The sequence below is a fragment of the Myxocyprinus asiaticus genome, chromosome 28 (genome assembly GCF_019703515.2).
Source record: "Myxocyprinus asiaticus isolate MX2 ecotype Aquarium Trade chromosome 28, UBuf_Myxa_2, whole genome shotgun sequence".
Classification (NCBI taxonomy): domain Eukaryota; kingdom Metazoa; phylum Chordata; class Actinopteri; order Cypriniformes; family Catostomidae; genus Myxocyprinus; species Myxocyprinus asiaticus.
In genome coordinates, this window is record NC_059371.1 from 14,617,328 (window position 1) to 14,637,429 (window position 20,102).

Sequence of the window (20,102 nt, forward strand, 5' to 3'; positions counted from 1 at the left end):
GGTAGTTGAATAAGACATAGGTTTTTATGCAAAAATACCATGCTCTAAATTGGCACAAGTGTTGAGTTACGTAATTCCCCTGTAACAGTATTTCAACATCCTACTGGGAAATCTATTGGAAGTTTCAAATGAGAACTATGTGCATGTTGGAATTCTTGTGTGTTCTTTCCAGCCCATCAAAAGCAGGCGAACTCTTGACATGCCACCTCATGTTTTTTTGTGTACTGCAGTAATATAGCCGGCATTAAATGTATTATTCCTGAAGCTTCTCAAACTGTCTGGGCTTCAAGGTCTCTTACATGGCCCTCTTTGAAAATGCAGCACCTCCAAAAGCCTGGGAGCGTTCCGGCATCAGAAGGGGTTTCCCTAATCCTTGCCAATCCTCACTGTCTCCACTTACAAAAGGGCTGGAGACAAGACTCCCCATACAGGAGACAAGGGATAAGCTCTGATGTCAGTGCAGGGAATTTTTAGGAATCTCTACTCCATAGAGTTAATTTTGTGTCATGTTTTACAACTATATGATTGAAGCTTAAAGCTCAAGTCTGTAATTTTTTCAGTGTAAAAATACTTTCTCCTATCCCATCTTAATGGACAGAAAAGTCAAAATTTATAGGTTGCTTTCCACAAAAAGTGTAAACACTGTGGCGGCATCAAAACATTTCTCTGTTTGTTTGAGCAGCCCAACCAGCCCGACACAGCACAACTGACTCAACCAATGGCGTGCGTTTGAGGTGGGACTATATATTTGGCAGATGGGAAAGTGTTCAGGAAACCTATTTAAAACAACTATTATAATTGCGATTCCATTTGTTGAAGCTTGTGGTAGAGGGCTACTACCGGACCAAAGCCGACAGGACATGACAAATTGTCAGGTTTAAGACTGGGTTTGGGTAAGTTTTAAGTATAACTTCAGGTTCGGCTCAGGTTTGTAAAAATAATAATTATTATAAATGTTTTGAAAATATTATATATAATATTTAAACTAATACAGTCTACATTTATTTAATTATAATATTACTTTTTTTTATTTTAACATACAGATGCACTCTCACTCACAGAAATGCTAGTTTACACCAAACATGCATTTTCTATGTGAAAGCACTGGTTGCACAACTTTAACTGCTGCACCACATCTCACTGTCTTTTAGCCTCTCGCACAGGACCACCACATTTTTTAGACACAATGTCATGTTAAAATTTGACAGAACCAGCTGTGTCAGCTGACACGGTCTCAGATGTGGGCTGGGTTCGGCCTTCAACTGCCCGTTCAGACCTCTAGCTGTTAACACAAATATGACACACTTTACCTAGGATTGTCGCAATTATTAAATAATCGTCTGATCGTGGTTATTTGATCTAACTGCAATTCTTTGTGATAACCGCTATTATTGTGCACTTTAAATTTCAATCAAAGTTTAATGCACATACAGTATAAGGGAATTTTAAGTGAACATATAAATGCCATCAACGGCACGTTTGTGTGTCATTCAGTTGACCTCCGAGCGTCACTGACCCGCAACATGTATGTCAACCAGAGCAGCTCCATCTGGAAGAGTGTGTGAAATGCTCCTCAAGTGCTCTGATGCGCACGCCATCAGCAGAGTCTTGGGCCAAACTCCCACGAAAATATAAATGAAGAAATATAAACTTTGATAGTGAATGCATAGTGCACCAGCTTCACTTTAAACCATCATCTAATGGTAAATATTACTGGTCATAGTGTGTCCATACACACAGTGACACAGAGGAGGAGCCAAACGCTTACTCTATTTCTGTGGAGTGATAAAATGATCATACGAAATCTCAAATGTTTTGCTTCATGAGAAATAAGGGCTTATGGGTTTAATCAAGGAGCATTAAAATAACATGTGAAAGTGAAGAAATTAGGACAGAATTATTTTACCAGTGCATACTATAATATAATATAATACAATATAATAATAATAATAATAATAATTATATATATATATATATATATATATATATATATATATATATATATATATATATATACACACACACACTTTTTTTAATAAAATATTTAATATATATTTTTGTTCCACGAACAACTGTGTAGATGTAAAACTGACAAAATCTAAAGTTGACCAAAAACAGAGACATATTTGAAGTATTAAGAAATATTTTAATATTTGAAGCATAATTTTTCTTCACAAGTTTTTAAAGCCTTTTAAAGTTTTAAAGCATTAAAAGGAAACTGTATATCCCTACTTTATTACTTGATTTACATATTTGAAGTTAAATATGTAAAAATGACTTCTTAAATTATGAAGCACACATTCACCTTAAGAAATATGATGATTTATATATCAATTAATTATGAAAGCCCTTAAAGAGACAATTCATCATCATAGCCCCAAAACAGACAATTAATCATCATTATCACAATTATTTGTTTGACAGTTAATCGTCAGCCAGATTTCATAATCGTGACAGCCCTATCTTTACCTCTATTTTCCCCTTTTTCACAACAAGAGTAATGAGTCACTTTTAAAGATTTACAGGTATGCCCACTTGAAAGAGAGAAAATTACAATATTGTCTCTGTGACAAGAAAGAATTATGAATTCTCCTTTAACAAATGTGATATGGAGTAAATGTAACAGCAGCTACATATAGGATGAACATGTGAAGTGAATTGAAATTCAGTTAGGCTGATGGTGCTGTGGTTAGTGGTAAACCAATCCAGGAAAACGTTTCAGGTATAAACAAAAAGGCTCAGGAAGGATGAGAGAGTGGAAGAAACAGAAATTATTAGCATTAGTGGTCCATGAAAGTAAGAGTTAGAAACACAGGGAGTTGCCTCAAAGAAACAAGTAGAGGAAGTGGTTTTGCTATAGAACCACAGCAGAGCAATGGCCCACCAGGAACTGACCACACTTTGGCTTTAAATCAAAGGCGAAACACAAATATCAGCCCTTAAAAGCAACACTGAGCTCCAACTGTAGCTTCTCTTTGGCTCAGTCACTCAACTATTGACTTTCAAGCTATTTCTTAAAACATCCAGACTAGTGCAGATCAACACAAAATGTTACATTTAGGGATTAAAGAATGAGGCTGAGCAAAAATGCTCAAAATGAAGATGAAGCCTTAATCTCAACGTCTCCACCCTACCTGTGGCATACACAGAAGATGCCCAGTCATCTTCTGTACTGCCAGCAGAGAAGAAACAGTTAGCCAACTGAGCTAACCTTGCTAGCTCACACTTTATCCACACCCAACAACAGATTCGGTCACAGAAAATTAACTCTGATATCACTAATGTATTGAAAAAGGAAATTTGGTAACATTTTACAATAAGGTTCACTTTGTTAACATTAATTAACAACATTCGTTAACTAACAATGAACAATACTGTGGCAAGCAGGGCGGGGCCGAGCGGTATCTGGGCAGAGCGAGGCCGGGAAGATAAGTGGTGAATGAATTCCACCTGTGTGCTGCCACACCGGTCTCGCGTTCCAGTGAGGGGCGGTGGAAGTATTTGAAGAGAGGAGACAGCAGCTGACGGGGAGAGAGAGACGCGTGTTGATGTGGTTGTGTGTGACGTCATGTTGAACGTGGCTGTTGAAAAGCAGCACATGCGTTGAATGTTATGGCTGAAAAGCCTTATTGTGAGACACTGAAAAGTGTATGTACAATAAGGGGGCTTTCACACTGGGCACGTTTGCTGTGGTCCGATTCCGAGTGTGATTGTTCCCGGTGCCCCCAGCAGCTTTGGTCTGGTTTCACACTCACTTGATTCTATCGAACCCAGGTCCTTTTTCGTTCATCTTACTTCATCACAAACACGCATGGAGAACACAACGCGACTCATCATACTTTTTGTTTTTTTGTTATTTTGGTGCCATAATGCACAGCAGAGTGAACGAAAACTGTGTATATGTGCGCTTCATGGCGTAACTCATCAGATGTCCAGGGGAAGGCAGATTGCTGCTGCTCGCAAACGGCGTTTTTTGAGGAGACAGCTGCAAGGAATTCATTTGCATCTTTGTTTACACTGCACGCTTACTCACGCTCGTGTCCAAGGTGAAGTTATCGCCACTGTCATCTCCTATTATACCCTACATTTATAACCTAATATTTATATAAAGTATTTATAAGGTGTATAGATAGATAGATAGATGTCGTCATTGGTTAAAAGGCATGCGCAGGTTACTTTACTTCCTGAACGAGTGTGCACCCGAGTCCGAGTTGCTTTCACATTCATGCGAATCGCGCTACAGCTCCATTGCAACCGAACTCAGACCACCTCCTACAGGTAGTCTCGGGTTCGGTATCGTGGTGACAGCATGACAGCTTTCACATTACCAATTTTTCATGCGAACCGTGCTGTGTTTCGAACTAAACTGCCAGTGTGAAAGCACCCTAAATGTCTACGTGTTGTGTCAAGCTGGTCCCAGATTACTCCTTTGCCATCCTTGAATTGTTACAAATACTTATTAAGCATTTATTAACCTTAGTTAATGTTGATTTCAACATATAATAATAAATTGTTTAAATCAAAAGTTGTATTTGTTAACATTAGTTAATGCACCATGAACTAACAATGAACAATTGTATTTTTATTAACTAGCATTAACAAAGTTAATAAATGTTGTAAAAAAATATATATATTGTTAATTGTTAGTTCATGATCCCTAATACATTAACTAATGTTAACGAATGGAACCTTATTGTAAAGTGTTACTGGAAATTTTTTTAATTTATTGAATGCAGTGTTTGGGAAACCTGTTTAAACAATTATTATTCTTGCAGTTCCATTTGGTGAAGCATGAGGTAGAGGTCTACTACCCGAACCAAGCCCGACAGGACATGACAATCATCAAATTTCAACCTCGGTTTGGGTCAGTTTTTAAGTATAACTTCAGGTTCGGGTCGGGTTTGTAATTTATGAAGAAAAAATATTATTATACATATTGTGAAAAAAAAATATAGGCCTATATATAATATTATAAATTATTTTATATTTTATTATATAGTATATATAATATTTTATCTAATATAGGCTACATTTATTTGATATCAAATGGTATAGGTGACACGGTCTGGGGTTTCTGTGTGCATGGAATACGTAATACTGTATACCGCAACCTCGACTTGAGTTTTCGTTTTCACTTTCACAGGGATACATAACCAGAAAGTAATATTCATGGTTTATTTGTAAGAGATTTAAAAGAGATCTCTTTCTTGACTCATTATTTTATTTGACTGAGTTTTTGTTTGGACTTAGTTTCACACAAATTATCCACACTGGAACAGGCAACGAAAACAGAGAATGCTAGTGGCATATACTTTGAAAAAAAGATGATGGTAGAAAACTAAAAAGTCAAAGTTTTCAAATGAAAATGTGTTAGTGTGAATGTAGACTGTGATAATAACTGGACACCATTTGCTGAATAGAAAGCACCAGTCTGTTTTTGGAAGTAAAATCCTATTATTTTTAACTATATTGTTTCTATAGTTATAATCAATAATTTAAAATCAATATTTGTATATATTTCCATCATTTCTATTTAGATTACACCATTCACAATGCTTAGTTTCATTGCAGTTCATTCCCTCATTAAACATGTTATGTACACAGTCTTGTACTTTGTTTGTTTTGCCTGATTGTTTTGCCTGATTTCCAAAAAAATTTGGTTCAAATCAAAGTTTGTAATGTTGTGGTTCACCTCAGAGCTGGTTGGTTTGGTTCATGGCTTAGAATGCTTTTACAGGGTTGCTGCAGAGTTTTTAAAATCAAATTTAAGACTTTTTAAGACCTTTTCAAGACCTGAACAAATAAAATTAATAACATATCCCCATACCAAAAACAAACCCACACAATGTCAAAATAAATCATGTATCAGACTCTTACTTAAACAAAAAGGGGCACACATTCAACAGGGTAGGCTATATGCAAGTTTAAAATACTTATGACGAAATTTACGTCACACATACTATCACTGTGTGCGGAGCGATCCGCAACGGGGACGCGCAAAGTATACTTTGGCCTTTAGTCTTTCCTTCCTGTGATGGGGAGGGCCAGACAGAGGCTACAAGAGTCCAAATTTAATTAAATTCCAGATGCAGTTTATGGTCCAACCAAAATACCAATAACCAGAAAGAAAAAAAAGAAAAAGATTTGATTCATAGCGCAGAACTTTTAACTTTAAAGGCTGAAATACACATGGGACTCTTATTTTGAAGTGTATCCGCTTCACTTTTTCCAGCTGCTCATTCAAACAGACAAGGGAAATAAAATGTGCACTCCTACAACGTATTACAACATAAACAATTAAAAGTAAACATTGTTCTATTTCATCAACACTATATCATCATCCTCAACAGCTGATCATTAATAATCGCTTGTCATAAATTTCCGATATAGCTTAATGATTGCGAACTGCTCTGCAACAGCTGGAAACATTCACTGGAGAAAATACAATAGTGCCACGTTTTCACTCAGAAGGACACCACCATAATCACGCTGATGGATCAGCTCTTGTGGGATTTGAACCTACAGCCTTCTGGTTACCAGCCCAGATCTTAAACCACTTTGCCACCCCTTTAAATAGGAAAAAAGGTTATAAAGTTCTCATAGAAGACTCAGCCACTGCTTTTCTAAATGCAATAACAAAATCAACAGGCTTGTGAGTAGTAACATAGCAGCCATAAACTCAGAACACCCCCGACCTGGCATCAAGCGTGAGAAACTCTGGGACCTCCCGAGGGCAAGAAACTGAACGCAGTAGAGGGGGAGGGGAGGGGGATATAGAGAACATGCAGTGATGTTTGGGTTTATATCTAAATATATGACTCAAACTGACGGGCAGCTGTAGTCTATGGGGCTGGGTGAAGTTATAAAGATATGCAGCTATACAAACTGCTGGAGATATGAGTGAGTTGGGAACTTTGCTCATAAAGACGAGAGAAAACTCGTGTGTGTAAGTTTCCCTTCCACACACACACAAGCAGAATGAATGTCTGTCCGCTTGTCTGTTTTTAGATCTAAATCTTGCTTTCCTCTAACTTTATCCAGATGCCATGGCTGACTGTCTATGAATCATGTGACTTATCACTAACTCCCTCCGCTGCTCTCCTCATCGGACTCTTTTGCCATCTTTCAGGCTTACCAACAGTCTTTGTTTTCAGTGAAAGTTGCACATTTATGAGAAGCTCTTGCAAAGTGACACACGTTCTCGCAAGAACTTGCATTGTTTTGAGCACTAAACAATGTAAGTTCTAACATGAACATGCAAGCCATTGTGAACGAGCTTCTCTCATAGCACTTCTCTCAATTTTTTCACTGACAAATCACTAAAATTTTGAATTGTTTCTCACCAAAACCTTTCATGTGCCTTCAGAAGACTTGGAATATGACGGACAAGTTGCATGGACTACTTTTACAATACTTTTGGCTGAGATTTAAACTTTTAAGATTCACTATCAACTGCAATTGTATTGAAAAGATGGGATATTCATTTAAATTTCTCCTTTTGAGTCATATGAGTTTGGAGCAACACGGTGGTGAGTAAATTATGACAGAATAATTTTTTGGGCGAGCTATTCCTTTAAGCATAAATATAGAAGTAGACGTTTATGCATGTATGTTTTTAAACTTTTTTTTTTTTAAACCACCAACAAATATAAAATATAGGTTGGATATTTTTGGGACAAAATTGATAAAATAAATAATGGCTTGTTTTATGCTAAAGACACAAAAAGTGTTCTGTAAGGGGTAGGTTTTAGGCATAATATGTAATAATTATAATCAGCTTTATAAATAAATAAGAAAATAATAATAATAAATATGGATCTAAGGACATCATTTGAGATTAAACGCACATGATGCAACGTGATCTCTTGAGAATTTGTATTCTTCCGTAAAGTTTGGTTCAAGCAAATTGAATCAAACATTCTCTTACATTTGCATTGACACTTAAACGTACAATACTGACATACTGACAGCATCTAAACATCATCATTTGACATATTAACACATATAGAAACATACAAATGTTTACGTGTACTGTTTGAATTGATTAATATGCAATAATTCCTAGAATTAATCAGTTAATTACATTTAATTTATAATTAATTAGATTAGTTAAATGCCATCACATTTATTTAACGCAGCTGACATTATAATATGACATTTTAATGGTTTCATTCAGTTCTGTGTGATTTCTGCAGCCATATACAACATTTTAAAGGATTATATCACTTTAACCAAGACACTTTAAAATGTTAATAATGAATAAAAACTCTGTAATAATCTAATCATTTATTAAGCATTTAATTTTATTTTTGATTGCCATGGGACACAAAAGGAGTTTTCAGAATATGCCAAAAAAGCAAAATAAACCACAAAAAGCACCATAAAACAATAATAAAATTAATCCATACATTTGTTAGCTATAATCCAAATTTTCCAACTGCTTTCTGTGAAGAACAGACCCAAATCCAAGCCTTTTATTCAACGATGTCCATCTCTATCCGCCGCAGCACTGTCGCGTTTGTCGTAACCGTCAACCCGTGTTGGTAGAGCTGTGTCCGAAACTGCCCCCATCCACTATATAGTGCACTATTTTGGGTGTCGATCATTTTGTAGTAGTGTCCGAATTCATTCCCTACAACTCGTTCCCTACATTTGTTCACTCATTCTTACCCACAATGCAATCTTATTTCGAGTGTACATTCGATTATAACATATAGGTTATGATAACTTTGGTGCTGTTTATGATGTGCCCAGAAACACTACCCAGCTTGTGTTGGAGTTTAAAGATATTAAAGTATAACAAATAAATACAATAATGTACATTTGATAAAATGTGTTTATATATAAACAAATATATTAAAATGACAAACAGAATGAATATTTATTGTATTAAAATATTATTTAATAAGAATAACAAGTAAGGCCCGAGTATTTGAAAAGTTCATTTATGACATTGTTTCTGCGACAGCCTCAGAGCTCCGACGCTCGGTTTACACGTCACTGTCCGAATTCACTCACTCATTTCGTTCAACTCACTGCTGAGATATAGTGCACTCACTGCCATTCACTGTATAGGAAATAATGAATGAGCGAATGAGTGAACGATTTCGGACACAGCATTGGTTTCATTTTCAAAATTAAAAAATTGCCACCTCAAGCATTTTGACCAGTGGTTTTACGGCAGTGATGTCGAATGCTCATTGGCTGTCAAGTGTCTCATGACCGATCTTTTATGTGTTTTATATGCTTAATAAATGGTTATGGTTAGGTTTAGGAGTACACTACTGGTCAAAAGTTTAAACAAAATCCAAAATAAATTAAAACTCTGTTATATTTTAGCATCTTCAAAGTAGTCGCCCTTTGCCTAGAATTTGCAGACATGTACTCTTGACATTTTCTCAATCAACTTCTTGAGGTATCACCCTGGGATACTTTTAAACAGTATTGAAGGAGTTCCCATCTATGTTGGGTACTTATTGGCTGCTTTTCTTTATTATTTGGTCCAAGTCATCAATTTCAAAAACTTTTATTTTTTTAATTACATTTTAGCTTTGTAATGAAATAAATAAATATGTTGGCACAATTATATTTTTGTCTACGAAACTAATTTCAAACATTTAAGCATACGCCTTCAGATCAAAAGATTTTTAAGATCATGAGAAATAGTTCGGTCAAGTGTTTAAAAACTTTTGACCAGTAGTGTAGGTGTGGGATTCGCGGCTGTAAAATATATATATAAATGAATATTTTGTATAAAAAATTATTGCTGCTGTACGTTAATCTACTTGTTACATGTTTTTATATTGTTGGAATGTGGTTATGTTTAGAGGTTGGGGTAGGGTTAAGGGATCTAAAATATCTATAAAACAGTAAAAATGTACAAATATATTTATGATCGATTTGTGTATTCAGATATATTTGTAATGGATTAATCAATATTTTATGTTATATGTAAAAAAAACTTTTTTTTAAAAAGTACGTTTTAGATGCATTCAAACGTCCATATTGTACGTTTTAGTGTTTATCCAAACATACAAAGCTAGCTACGTATATTAATGAGATCAGGCTGCATCAAGGCTCTTCAATCTATTACCACAACAAACACACACAAATAAACCACCACAAGACACCCCAAACACCAATAAGAGAGAAAAGCCAGTTACCAGAATGTCCATCATGGCTTGGCGGAGGGCAGCCTACTAGTCTTAAAATCCTCAATGATGTTAAATGCCTGGACACATGCATGTCATCCCCCCGCAGGCCGCGGACCTCTCCTTCATACACACAAACACACACACACACACACAGAGAGAGAATGTACAAGAATGCACAAACAGAGACATAGGCAGATATAAGAAACAATAAAACACATGCACACATACACAGACACACAAATAGGGAGAGAAAGTTGAGGAAGAAAAGGAGAGAGACTTTATATTAGTCAGGCATGTTAAATTCAATCATCTGCTAAAATTACCCAATGGCATTAGAAAGTGAAATGTTAGGGTTTTTATAATAGTTAAGGGAGAGATTACAATAAAAACAGCAGTAAAAAAAAATTCACATTATATTTTATACACTTAAACTCATAAACTGACATAACTCTTTTAAAACTTGCTGTCCCGCATTTTGTGCTACAGACCCTATTCAGGGTTGAAAGCATGTTTAATTTGACACAAACAAAAACAAGGTTGTGAAGGACAGGAGTACTGTTCAATAGGTTGAACAGATTTAATGTCTTCAGTCACATCTAGTTCCCTATCTGTCACTCACTCGACATTGTGTCTATGTAGTGACACTAGGGGTCACTCTTGGGAGCCTGAGACACCTCTGGTCTTTGATAAAAGGCCAATGAAAATTGGCAAGTGGTATTTGCATGCCACTTCCCCGGACATACGGGTATAAAAGGAGCTGGTATGCAACCACTCATTCAGATTTTCTCTTCGGAGCCGAACGGTCATGCTCACTGAGCTGAATACTACTGTACATTCACCTCTGCTGGATCTGACGGCGCATTTCAGCGGCTTCTCCACCCTCTGCACTGGTGCACTGCAGAGAATGCCCCTGGGCGCTTTGGCAGAAATAAAAGAGTATATTTCTCTAAAAGAGTATATTTCTCTAAAAGAGCGGCACACACGGAACGTCTTTTTAAAGACGAGTCTTTCTAAAGATGCTTTTCCGATTGTGTGTTATTCCTGGTTGAGCTCGTTATCTCTCGCCTTCTGACGGTCACGATCACTGTCTTTTGTGTCTGGGCACTGCTCACACGGAGACAGCGTTCATGGATGGTCATGTTCTCATTGCGAGAATATGTCCATGGCAACGTTGCGGTCGCGGCTCGCCTTCATAAGAAAGCAAGCCACCCCAGAGGCTCCGCTCGGTCCTTACCCATGGGTATGAGGCCAGCGCGGCTAGCACTGGGGCGATTTGGGGACCCCAATGGGACCGCCTCCACCGGGTATCCCCCCGCGGACCTCCCATTCCCCAGCATGCTCGTCTGCCCCGATCGGGCTTCCGGATGAGTCCACCGGCTCGTCTCACGGCGAGTTCGACCTCTTATTCGGAGCCCGCGAAAGTGATGAGCTCTCGAGCGCAGCATCGGAGAGCGGGCTCGTCCAGTCGGAAGCCTCAGCTGGGCTCCTCCCTTCGGGGACGATTGCCCAGTCACAGGCTGACGCGGAGATGACGACATGCTTTCCCGGGCAGCCGCGAGCGTTGGCTAGAGTGGAACTCACTGCTCTTCCCTGAACCCTCACGGCTCAGTGATTGGTTCAAAGCCACGCCCCGCCCCCATTCCTTTCTTCCCGGAAGTGCATGAAGAGCTGACAAGGTCGCAGGAGGCACTTTTTACTGCCCGGTCCCGATCTTTTCAGCTTCCCCGCCCTCACTACCCTCGATGGTGGGGCGGCCAAGGGCTATTTGGCAATCCCCCGGTGGATATAGGCGCTCGCGGTGCACCTATGCCCACAGAGCGCCGCCACCTGGCGTGGACGCCCTAAACTCCCGTCCAAGCCCCGTAGGCTCACGTCATCCCTGACGGCTAAAGCGCTGCCCCAGGAGGAAGCAGACCCAGCCCTGTTGTCGCTGTGTCCGGTGCACGCTTTATGCATCTATTTGGATCACACGCAGAGCTTTAGAATCTCTGAGCAGCTCTTTGTCTGCTTTGGTGCACAGCGGAAAGGAAGCGCTGTCTCCAAGCAGAGGATCGCCCACTGGCTCATTGATGCCATAACTATGGCATATGTCGCCTAGGACATGCCGCCCCCGGTAGGTCTACAAGCCCATTCTACCAGGGGTGTAGCGGCTCCCTGGGCCCTGGACAGGGGTGCCTCTCTAACAGACATTTGCAGAGCAGCGGGCTGGGCAACACCCAACACCTGTGCAAGGTTCTACAACCTCCAGGTGGAACCGGTTTCGTCCCAGGTAGTGGCACGCAACACAAGCGGATAAGCCCGGGAAAGCTGGCTGGGTGTATCGCTTGCACATAGCGCTTTCCACCTCCCTTGGAGCTGAAGACGTGCGCCATTAATTCCCAGTACTGTTCATAAACTTTGTTCCCTGGTTGATTTCCTCCAAGCCCTGTGGCAGTCGAGTTTTCGGAGAGACTCACTGCCGGCCCAGTACACGCACTAACTAAGAGCCCTGTTCTGGGGTAGGTGCTACGCATGTGGCGGTTCCCTGTAAGGCTAACCCCATGCGATTATATATCTTCCGCTAATTCGTTTCCCTGTTGGCAAACTGCGTCTTCCTTGGGCAGAGCCCCTCTGCCCCAGTCTCCATATTTGTAGTAACTCCTCCCCCATTGGGCAGGATCTACCTTGAAGACTCCCCACATGGTTGGAAAGACCATGTGACGTATTTTTCCACTTAAATATCCCCCCCTCTCTTTGGGTGAGGTGTGGTCTCCGCGGTGTCTTCCCCTTTGGAGGGACACCCCCCGACTAGACCTGGCGGCCCAGTCGGATAATCCCCCTTCTTTTTTAGGGAGTGGAAAAAAAGAAGGGGAAAAGAGGCCACGACTGGGTTAAAGCCGGTCTCTATCTTTTGGGTAGTCGACTTGTCCCCAAAAAGGGCCGTTCGGCACTCATAAATATGTTGGGGGAGGTTACGTGTCGACCTGGTGTGCTGCTATGAGGTACACAGTAGTCTGCCCACCGCACACCGCCAGTTCACGTAATACAGTTCAGCCAATTGTGGCGTTTCGTATAGGGACCCCTAGTGTCACTACATCGACACAACGTCGAGTGAGTGAAAGATACGGAACGTCGTGGTTACTTGTGTAACCTCCGTTCCCTGATGGAGGGAACGAGACGTTGTGTCCCTCCTGCCACAACGCTGAACTACCCGCTGAAATGGCCGGACCTTATAACGGCTCCTCAGCATAAAACCTGAATGAGTGGTTGCATACCAGCTCCTTTTATACCCGTATGTCCGGGGGATTGGCATGCAAATACCACTCGCCAATTTTCATTGGCCTTTTATCAAAGACCAGAGGTGTCTCGGGCTCCCAAGTGTGACCCCTAGTGTTACTACATCGACACAATGTCTCGTTCCCTCCATCAGGGAACGTTGGTTACACTAGTAACCACGATGTTTTCACAACCAATGTTTTGAGTTGATATGACTTATTTTGCCCACTGGCAAATTTTTTGGAAAGATATTTTAAAAGTTAGGGACATCATGGAAAACAACAGTCCAACCTATTGACTGTACTTCTGTCTTTCAAATTAAATATGATGTCTTCTGTGACTAAGGTCCATACTGTATTACCATATTTCTATATTTCCAAAATTACAATATTACACATATGAAATGCACTCAAATCTGCAGTAAGAGCAAGTACTCCAGTTTAACCAATACAGAGCTTTACTCCGTCCCCATGCGTAACTTCAAACTTGTGTCCCATAGCTGTTGCGTTAAAGATCTGCCAAAACTCGCCTGCGAATCATGACAAAATCCTGATGTTCAATCAGCCGCCATTCGAACATTGCTGTGCCACCATCAGTTCACAGATGCACATCTATATGTCAATCTATGACCCACTGAACAAAATCTGCATGTGATCTTAAATGTGCACTCTTACTATAACTAATTTGTCATTTAGCTGACACTTTTATTCAAAGAGACTACATTAAATAAAGGTACAGTCCACTAGAGAATCCAAGGGTTCAATGGTGATATTTCTTACTTCTTTTATTGGACCTTGTGTAATTTGAAACTACAACAGTTTGATCTTAGATCTTTTCAGTTTGATCTTAGATCTTTAACCATTAGGCTCCATGTTTATAACAATGCAACTTAAAGGGATAGTTCACACAAAAATGAAAATTCTCTCATTATTTACTCACCCTCATGGTATCCCAGGTGTCTCATAAATAATGTGAGAATTTTCATTTTTGGGTGAACTAACCCTTTAACCCTGAACAGAACAGCAGTCAGTAACAAAGTTCTACATAGTACAATGATGTTTTCTACAGTACAGAATTCAGTTTTTTACATACTAAACAAAACAATAACATTTTTAATGTTATTAATCTTTTAAATGTCATACTGTAATGTTACAATACCATTAAGTACAACAAAACTTGTTGAAACTCATGAATGTGTATCTTTAACTACACATTGTCATATGCATTGTAGTCAATGGCACGTATTTTTGAATATGATTTAATAACAAAGCTTTTATTAATAATTGTCATATTGCAATAATATGCATATTTATATTAATGCTTCAAATATTACCTGTAGGGCTATGTCTAAAACCTCTACTATTAATACCATAAGGAGGAAATATACTGTATAACATTACTACCATCAACAAGCATGTTAAAAAGATGAACATTCAAAGGCATTCCATATTCTGTAGGCTATTACTTACATGGCTCCAGGTTTGGGGAGGTAAATATTCCTGGACTGTCAGCTAACCTCTATTAGAGCTTATGGAGAGGGGTTTGTGACTATGTAGGGAACAAAAGGCACCGCTGAGTCTGCTATGGCCAAAATCTCCTACTTCCCTTTTAATTCTCTGAAGGAGAGAGGAGGATGTAGAGCTAAACATGAAAGAGGAAACAGTCAACAGAAGACGAGGAAGAAAAGAGGACATTGGCGAGGAAATGCATAAGAAAAGCAGATATGGAAGGCAAAAACATGAGCGCTCAAGGGTTTGGTAGAGTTGGAGGGAGTGGACTCTGTTAACCAGCCTTTCTATGGACACAACTTGATATTTCAGTGATGTATGCATTATGAAATGCCATTTTAATACCTGAAAATGGTGTAACCAAACTGACTGTCAGTTGCTAAAAAAATCATATTTGAGTATCACAGATTGTGGCCACTAATTTTGATATTTTTTTAAAGAGACATGTCGGACTGAAATGGAGCATGTGAGCGTAAATTCATATCCATGTAAATTAAGTGTAAAGAGAAAAGAGAGGGAAAAAGAGAACAGGAAGGAAAAAGTAGAGTGACAGAGGATAACAGTGAATGAAAAGAGTGAGAGAGAGACAGAAGAGAGAGGTGGAAAGAGATTGATGAAAGAGAGAGAGAGAGAGCAAAATGGCTGCAGAATGATGTGTGACTCATGCTTCCTCCTTAAAAATCTGTTTTTTTCTTACAGCTACACCAGGGTAAACTGTCTGTGACTTGCATTTCAGCCTTCTCATTTAGACCAAACCTCAATAGCGAAAACAACTATTTTAATGCAAGTTGTTTATGTACACATTTGTGTCAGCTCTTGCATACGGGGCAACCCATGTACCCCTGGAAAACAAGTGCGATTAGGGATGCACCAAGAATTATGCTTAAAAAATTTACAAAAGCTTTTTTACTGTCCTAACAATAAATAAATTCCATTGAACATGGATTGGATCTGTTGAACAAATGACAGGCAAACATTTTAAAGAGAGCCAGCAATGAAAGATAAATAGAAGATAAACATACACAAAATAACTAAATATTATAACATGATGATTGACTTCTAAAATATTTTTGCAGTTCAAAACAACATAACTTACATTTTACATGTATGTACAGTATTTTATAAAATATAACAAATTCAAACTATGCGTATGCTGGGCTATTCCATGGAAATGTCAACCACATCATGGAAAAAGAAAGAAATTTTAACAAAAGGAACAAAACCCCTTTTAAATTCTGTTTTATAATGTCATAATGGATAATGTCGTTTAGACGACTAGAGGGCGCCGCTTGCTCACACAGCGCTGAATGCAGACTATATTTTAAAACAAAGCCTTTTAAGGTTTAGTCTCGCAAGGCCATATTGCGATTTCAATCTTAATTCAATCAATCATGCAGCATTAATGTATATTATACAAATGTCTCAGAAGTCAATGTCTGCAGGTTTCAAAGCGTTTTGAATGGTTTCCCTCATCATGTATTCTTAAGTGCCACTTTCACAACTGTCACATTTGTTTATGCTGTTTTTTTTTTTTTGTTTGTTTGTTTTAACACACGTGAGAATGAGAAAGAATAAAAATTAAATATTATATGTTCTTAGGAGTGCCAACCCTTACATATTGTGGCTATTATTATTCCTGGATTTTGCATTTGAATTCAAAGAGTTTTTACAAAGTGTGTTACTAATAAATTATAAATAAACCATAGGATTTTCATATCAGTGTTTTCCTGATTATAACCGATATGCCGACTTAATTTGGTCAACAATTGGCCAATAAATATCTGCAGCCGATACTTGTCAAGCAAGATGTTCAAGTCAGGGCTTGATTCTACCATGCAATGACACTGGCATTGTGTTTCAGTACTGGATGAAACATGCAGCATCTTGAAAAACATTCTTGGCCATTCCTCTGTAGATTTCTCTAGAATTTGAATAAAGTTTACTTATAAAGGCTAACATATCAGTATTTCCTACTTAATTCTGTTTTTGCAGTGCCCATTTTCCCACGAGTCGTAAATAGAGTAAATACAAAAAAACAACAAAAAAACTATTTTGTGAATGAATCTTTAACTACACGTTGACATATAAACATTCAGTCAGAAATCACTGACAGTGATTACTCACTGACAGATTCAGTGAGTAATTTGTTAAACTCATTTAAAGGTGCACTCAGTAATTTTTTCTCTATTAAAAAGTTTTACTCCTAACGAAATGAATTGTAATTTTGAAACATATGTATAAAATCATGACCGCTCACATGAGATGATGACTCTAGTCATTTCAGTAACCTTATAAAACCTGTTTTATTCTACATGGGGCAGGGGCGTCCTCATGGGGGCTGCCATTTTAGAATCACATGACCAGCTGAATACTACTCGCTTAATCTCAGTAACTGTCTTGTTCTTGGACACTTTCACTCTTGGATTAAATTAATCATAGCTGATTGTGAATAGTGAATTTCTACAATGGCATCTGTAACTGAAAACTATTGATTTTGAATGATGCTGCATCCACACCACTAGGTGTCACTGTAAGTCCAATATTACACAAGCAAGAAGTTACTGAGTGCACCTTTAAACAATTGTTATTATTTATTTATTTTGAGTTTTTTCGACTGATTCATATGCAGGGGCGCATTAATGCACAGGTTTACACTAGCTGAAGCTCAGGGGTCCACAACTCTCAGAGGGGCCCCATTCTCTGCATCCGCCACCACATTCTCCCCTGTCGATGTTCACGGGAAGAGCGCATCTAAACATGTTCAGCGGGAGATGCTGATATAAACATGAAGACTCTGCGCAACCTTGAAAGCCATCTGTGTAGGGCATGTTCATTGAATAACTGTCGGACGACTGGTGGGGGTTCAGCCCATGGGCCCCGAAATACCTTAATGCGCCCCTGTTTATATGATTCCGTTTTTTAAAAGGGCTCATAAAACTATTCACTACTGACTACACATTGACTATTCACAGTGTTTTTTTTTTTTTTTTTTTTTTTTTTGCATGCAGCCAACAAAGACAAGGCAATATAAAGATGTGTTGTCTACTTGGTGTCCTTATATTATTTATACTCATTTTATGTCTTTTTATCTCATCACATTCAATTCAGACTGCAAACTCTGGAAAAATATAATATATTTTGCTGTGGCTCTAAAGATTAGTGGTACAGAAACCACACTTACACATCCTCTTGCTCTTGCATGTTCGTCTATTAAATATTTTGATTAATTTAATTATGCTTTTAGCTACCCATTAAGGCTAGGGTACACTTTGTGGGTTTTTTTCGTGTGCTGTTCCGTGTCATGCGTAGCTGCTCGAAGTACACTCTTTTGACCGCGAACCAGTACAGATGCATTCATTGCTTGTGCACTATGGCTACTTTGTGATACTCTTTAGAACAGTCAATGGCAGTCGCATGTGTAGACGATGTGCACAGATGTCTAAATATATTTGGCTGCATGTGGACAAGCGAAGTATACTTTGGCCTTAGGAATGTAGTACTCTAGCCACATTTAAAACGTTTTACCATATTTAAATCAGGGCTGGTGATTTAACGCGTTAATTCAGTGCGATTAATTATATAAAAAATAACACGCTAAAAAAAATAACGCAAGTAATCACGTCCCCGGACCGTGACAAGCAATATTCCTTTCATCTGAGCAATTCAAGCTTCAAGTTCCACCTGTTTTCTCCAGGGTGGCGAAACTTCAGCTGTTTGGGCACCACGGTTATGCAAAGAACAAACCACACTCACCGACAGCAGACGAAACAAGATGAGAACATGTTCTTGCATTCAAATACAGCTTGATGGAGTGCAAATACGAACGCATGGATCTCAAGTTTTTCTAAGCTTCAAACTATGTTTAACTTGACACAGCGACCTAAAAACTGTATGTTTATGATGCGACGCAAACGAGACGCTCCAAAATTGTCTGACACAGGTGTGCATTGACACATCCTTAGAAAAGCCCTCATAATAAATATATCTCGGACTGATTGACAAATTTAATTGATAAATGGATTGTGTGAACTGTAGGCCAATGATAGGCAGATGACATAAGTTCAATAATACGCAAATAAACAAAATATTGCATACAAAATCACTTTTTGAACTGTCTTTTTGGTAACACTTTACAATAAGGTTCTATTTGTTAATACTAGTTAATGCATTAGGTATCTTGAACAAACAATTAACAATATATTGTTTACAGCATTTATTCTTTGTTAATATTAGTTAATAAAAGTACAATTGTTGATAACAAACACAACTTTTGATTTGAGAAATGTATTAGTATATGTTGAAATTAACATTCATTAAGATTAATAAAAGCTGTAAAATTACTGCGCATTGTTAGTTCATGTTAACTAATGTTGTTAACTAATGGAACCTTATTGTAAAGTGTTACTGTCTTTTTTAATGCTTTACTCGTGTGCCACAATGATGTAATGCATTTTAATTATCTATATTAATATTTTTTATAATTATATATTTTATTTATAATGATTTAAATATAACTATTTATAAGTATTTAATCATTATTTATTGAATTATTGTTATTTAAGGGGCTTTCTAAGCAAATATTTATATATACGATCAATTGCGATTAATTCGATTAATTAATCAGCATACCATGCAATTAATTTGATTAAAAACTTTAATCGATTGACAGCACTAATTTAAATTAATTCCACAGAAATCAACAGATTTTGCCCTAAAACCAGCGCAGAATATGCAAAAACAAAAAAGTCTGGGCCTGCTTACTGGTTAACTTTCAGACCTCTGTCGAAGCAATCAGTTAGACTATAGCAACAACTTCTCAATAAAGCTATTATAAAGTCAGTTGTCATTAACTTTAACTTATGTAAAGTAAAAGCTGGCACTTCAGTTTAAACTTGCAATGTCAAAGCACTTTTGTTTTAAAAGGAGCTGTGTTTGTTAAGTGGTGTTCTGATTGTGTTAGGGCATCCGAGAGGCAGACTAGCCCCTCATGAACCCTGCACAACCCTGAAGGCTCTGAATAAGGGAATCATTTATTCAGGATTCTGCCCTAGTGACTGGTCACATTGCTTTTCTATTTTCTCTGGTTTAGTTAATTCAGGAACTCCTGTTGAATAATGCCTGTACAGCAGACAGAATGAGTTTGGTTTTCTCTAGCAATAGGATGTGGTCTGAGATATCCTGTACA

The 20,102-nt window shown here is 38.1% G+C and overlaps 1 protein-coding gene across 4 annotated transcripts in view; it reads right to left on the reverse strand.

Moving 5' to 3' along the window:
• LOC127419119 (regulator of G-protein signaling 20-like) overlaps window positions 1–20,102 on the reverse strand; it is a 69,938-nt gene that overhangs the window by 40,951 nt on the left and 8,885 nt on the right. For 3 of the 4 annotated variants that reach the window (XM_051660258.1, XM_051660257.1, XM_051660261.1), the window contains exon 2: window positions 10,164–10,274. The exons of the other annotated variant lie outside the window; for it this stretch is intronic. In XM_051660258.1, coding sequence (XP_051516218.1) covers window positions 10,164–10,245 — 82 coding nt within the window. In that variant the 5' untranslated portion in view covers window positions 10,246–10,274. The remainder of the gene's footprint in view (window positions 1–10,163; window positions 10,275–20,102) is intronic. 4 annotated transcript variants of the gene reach the window in all.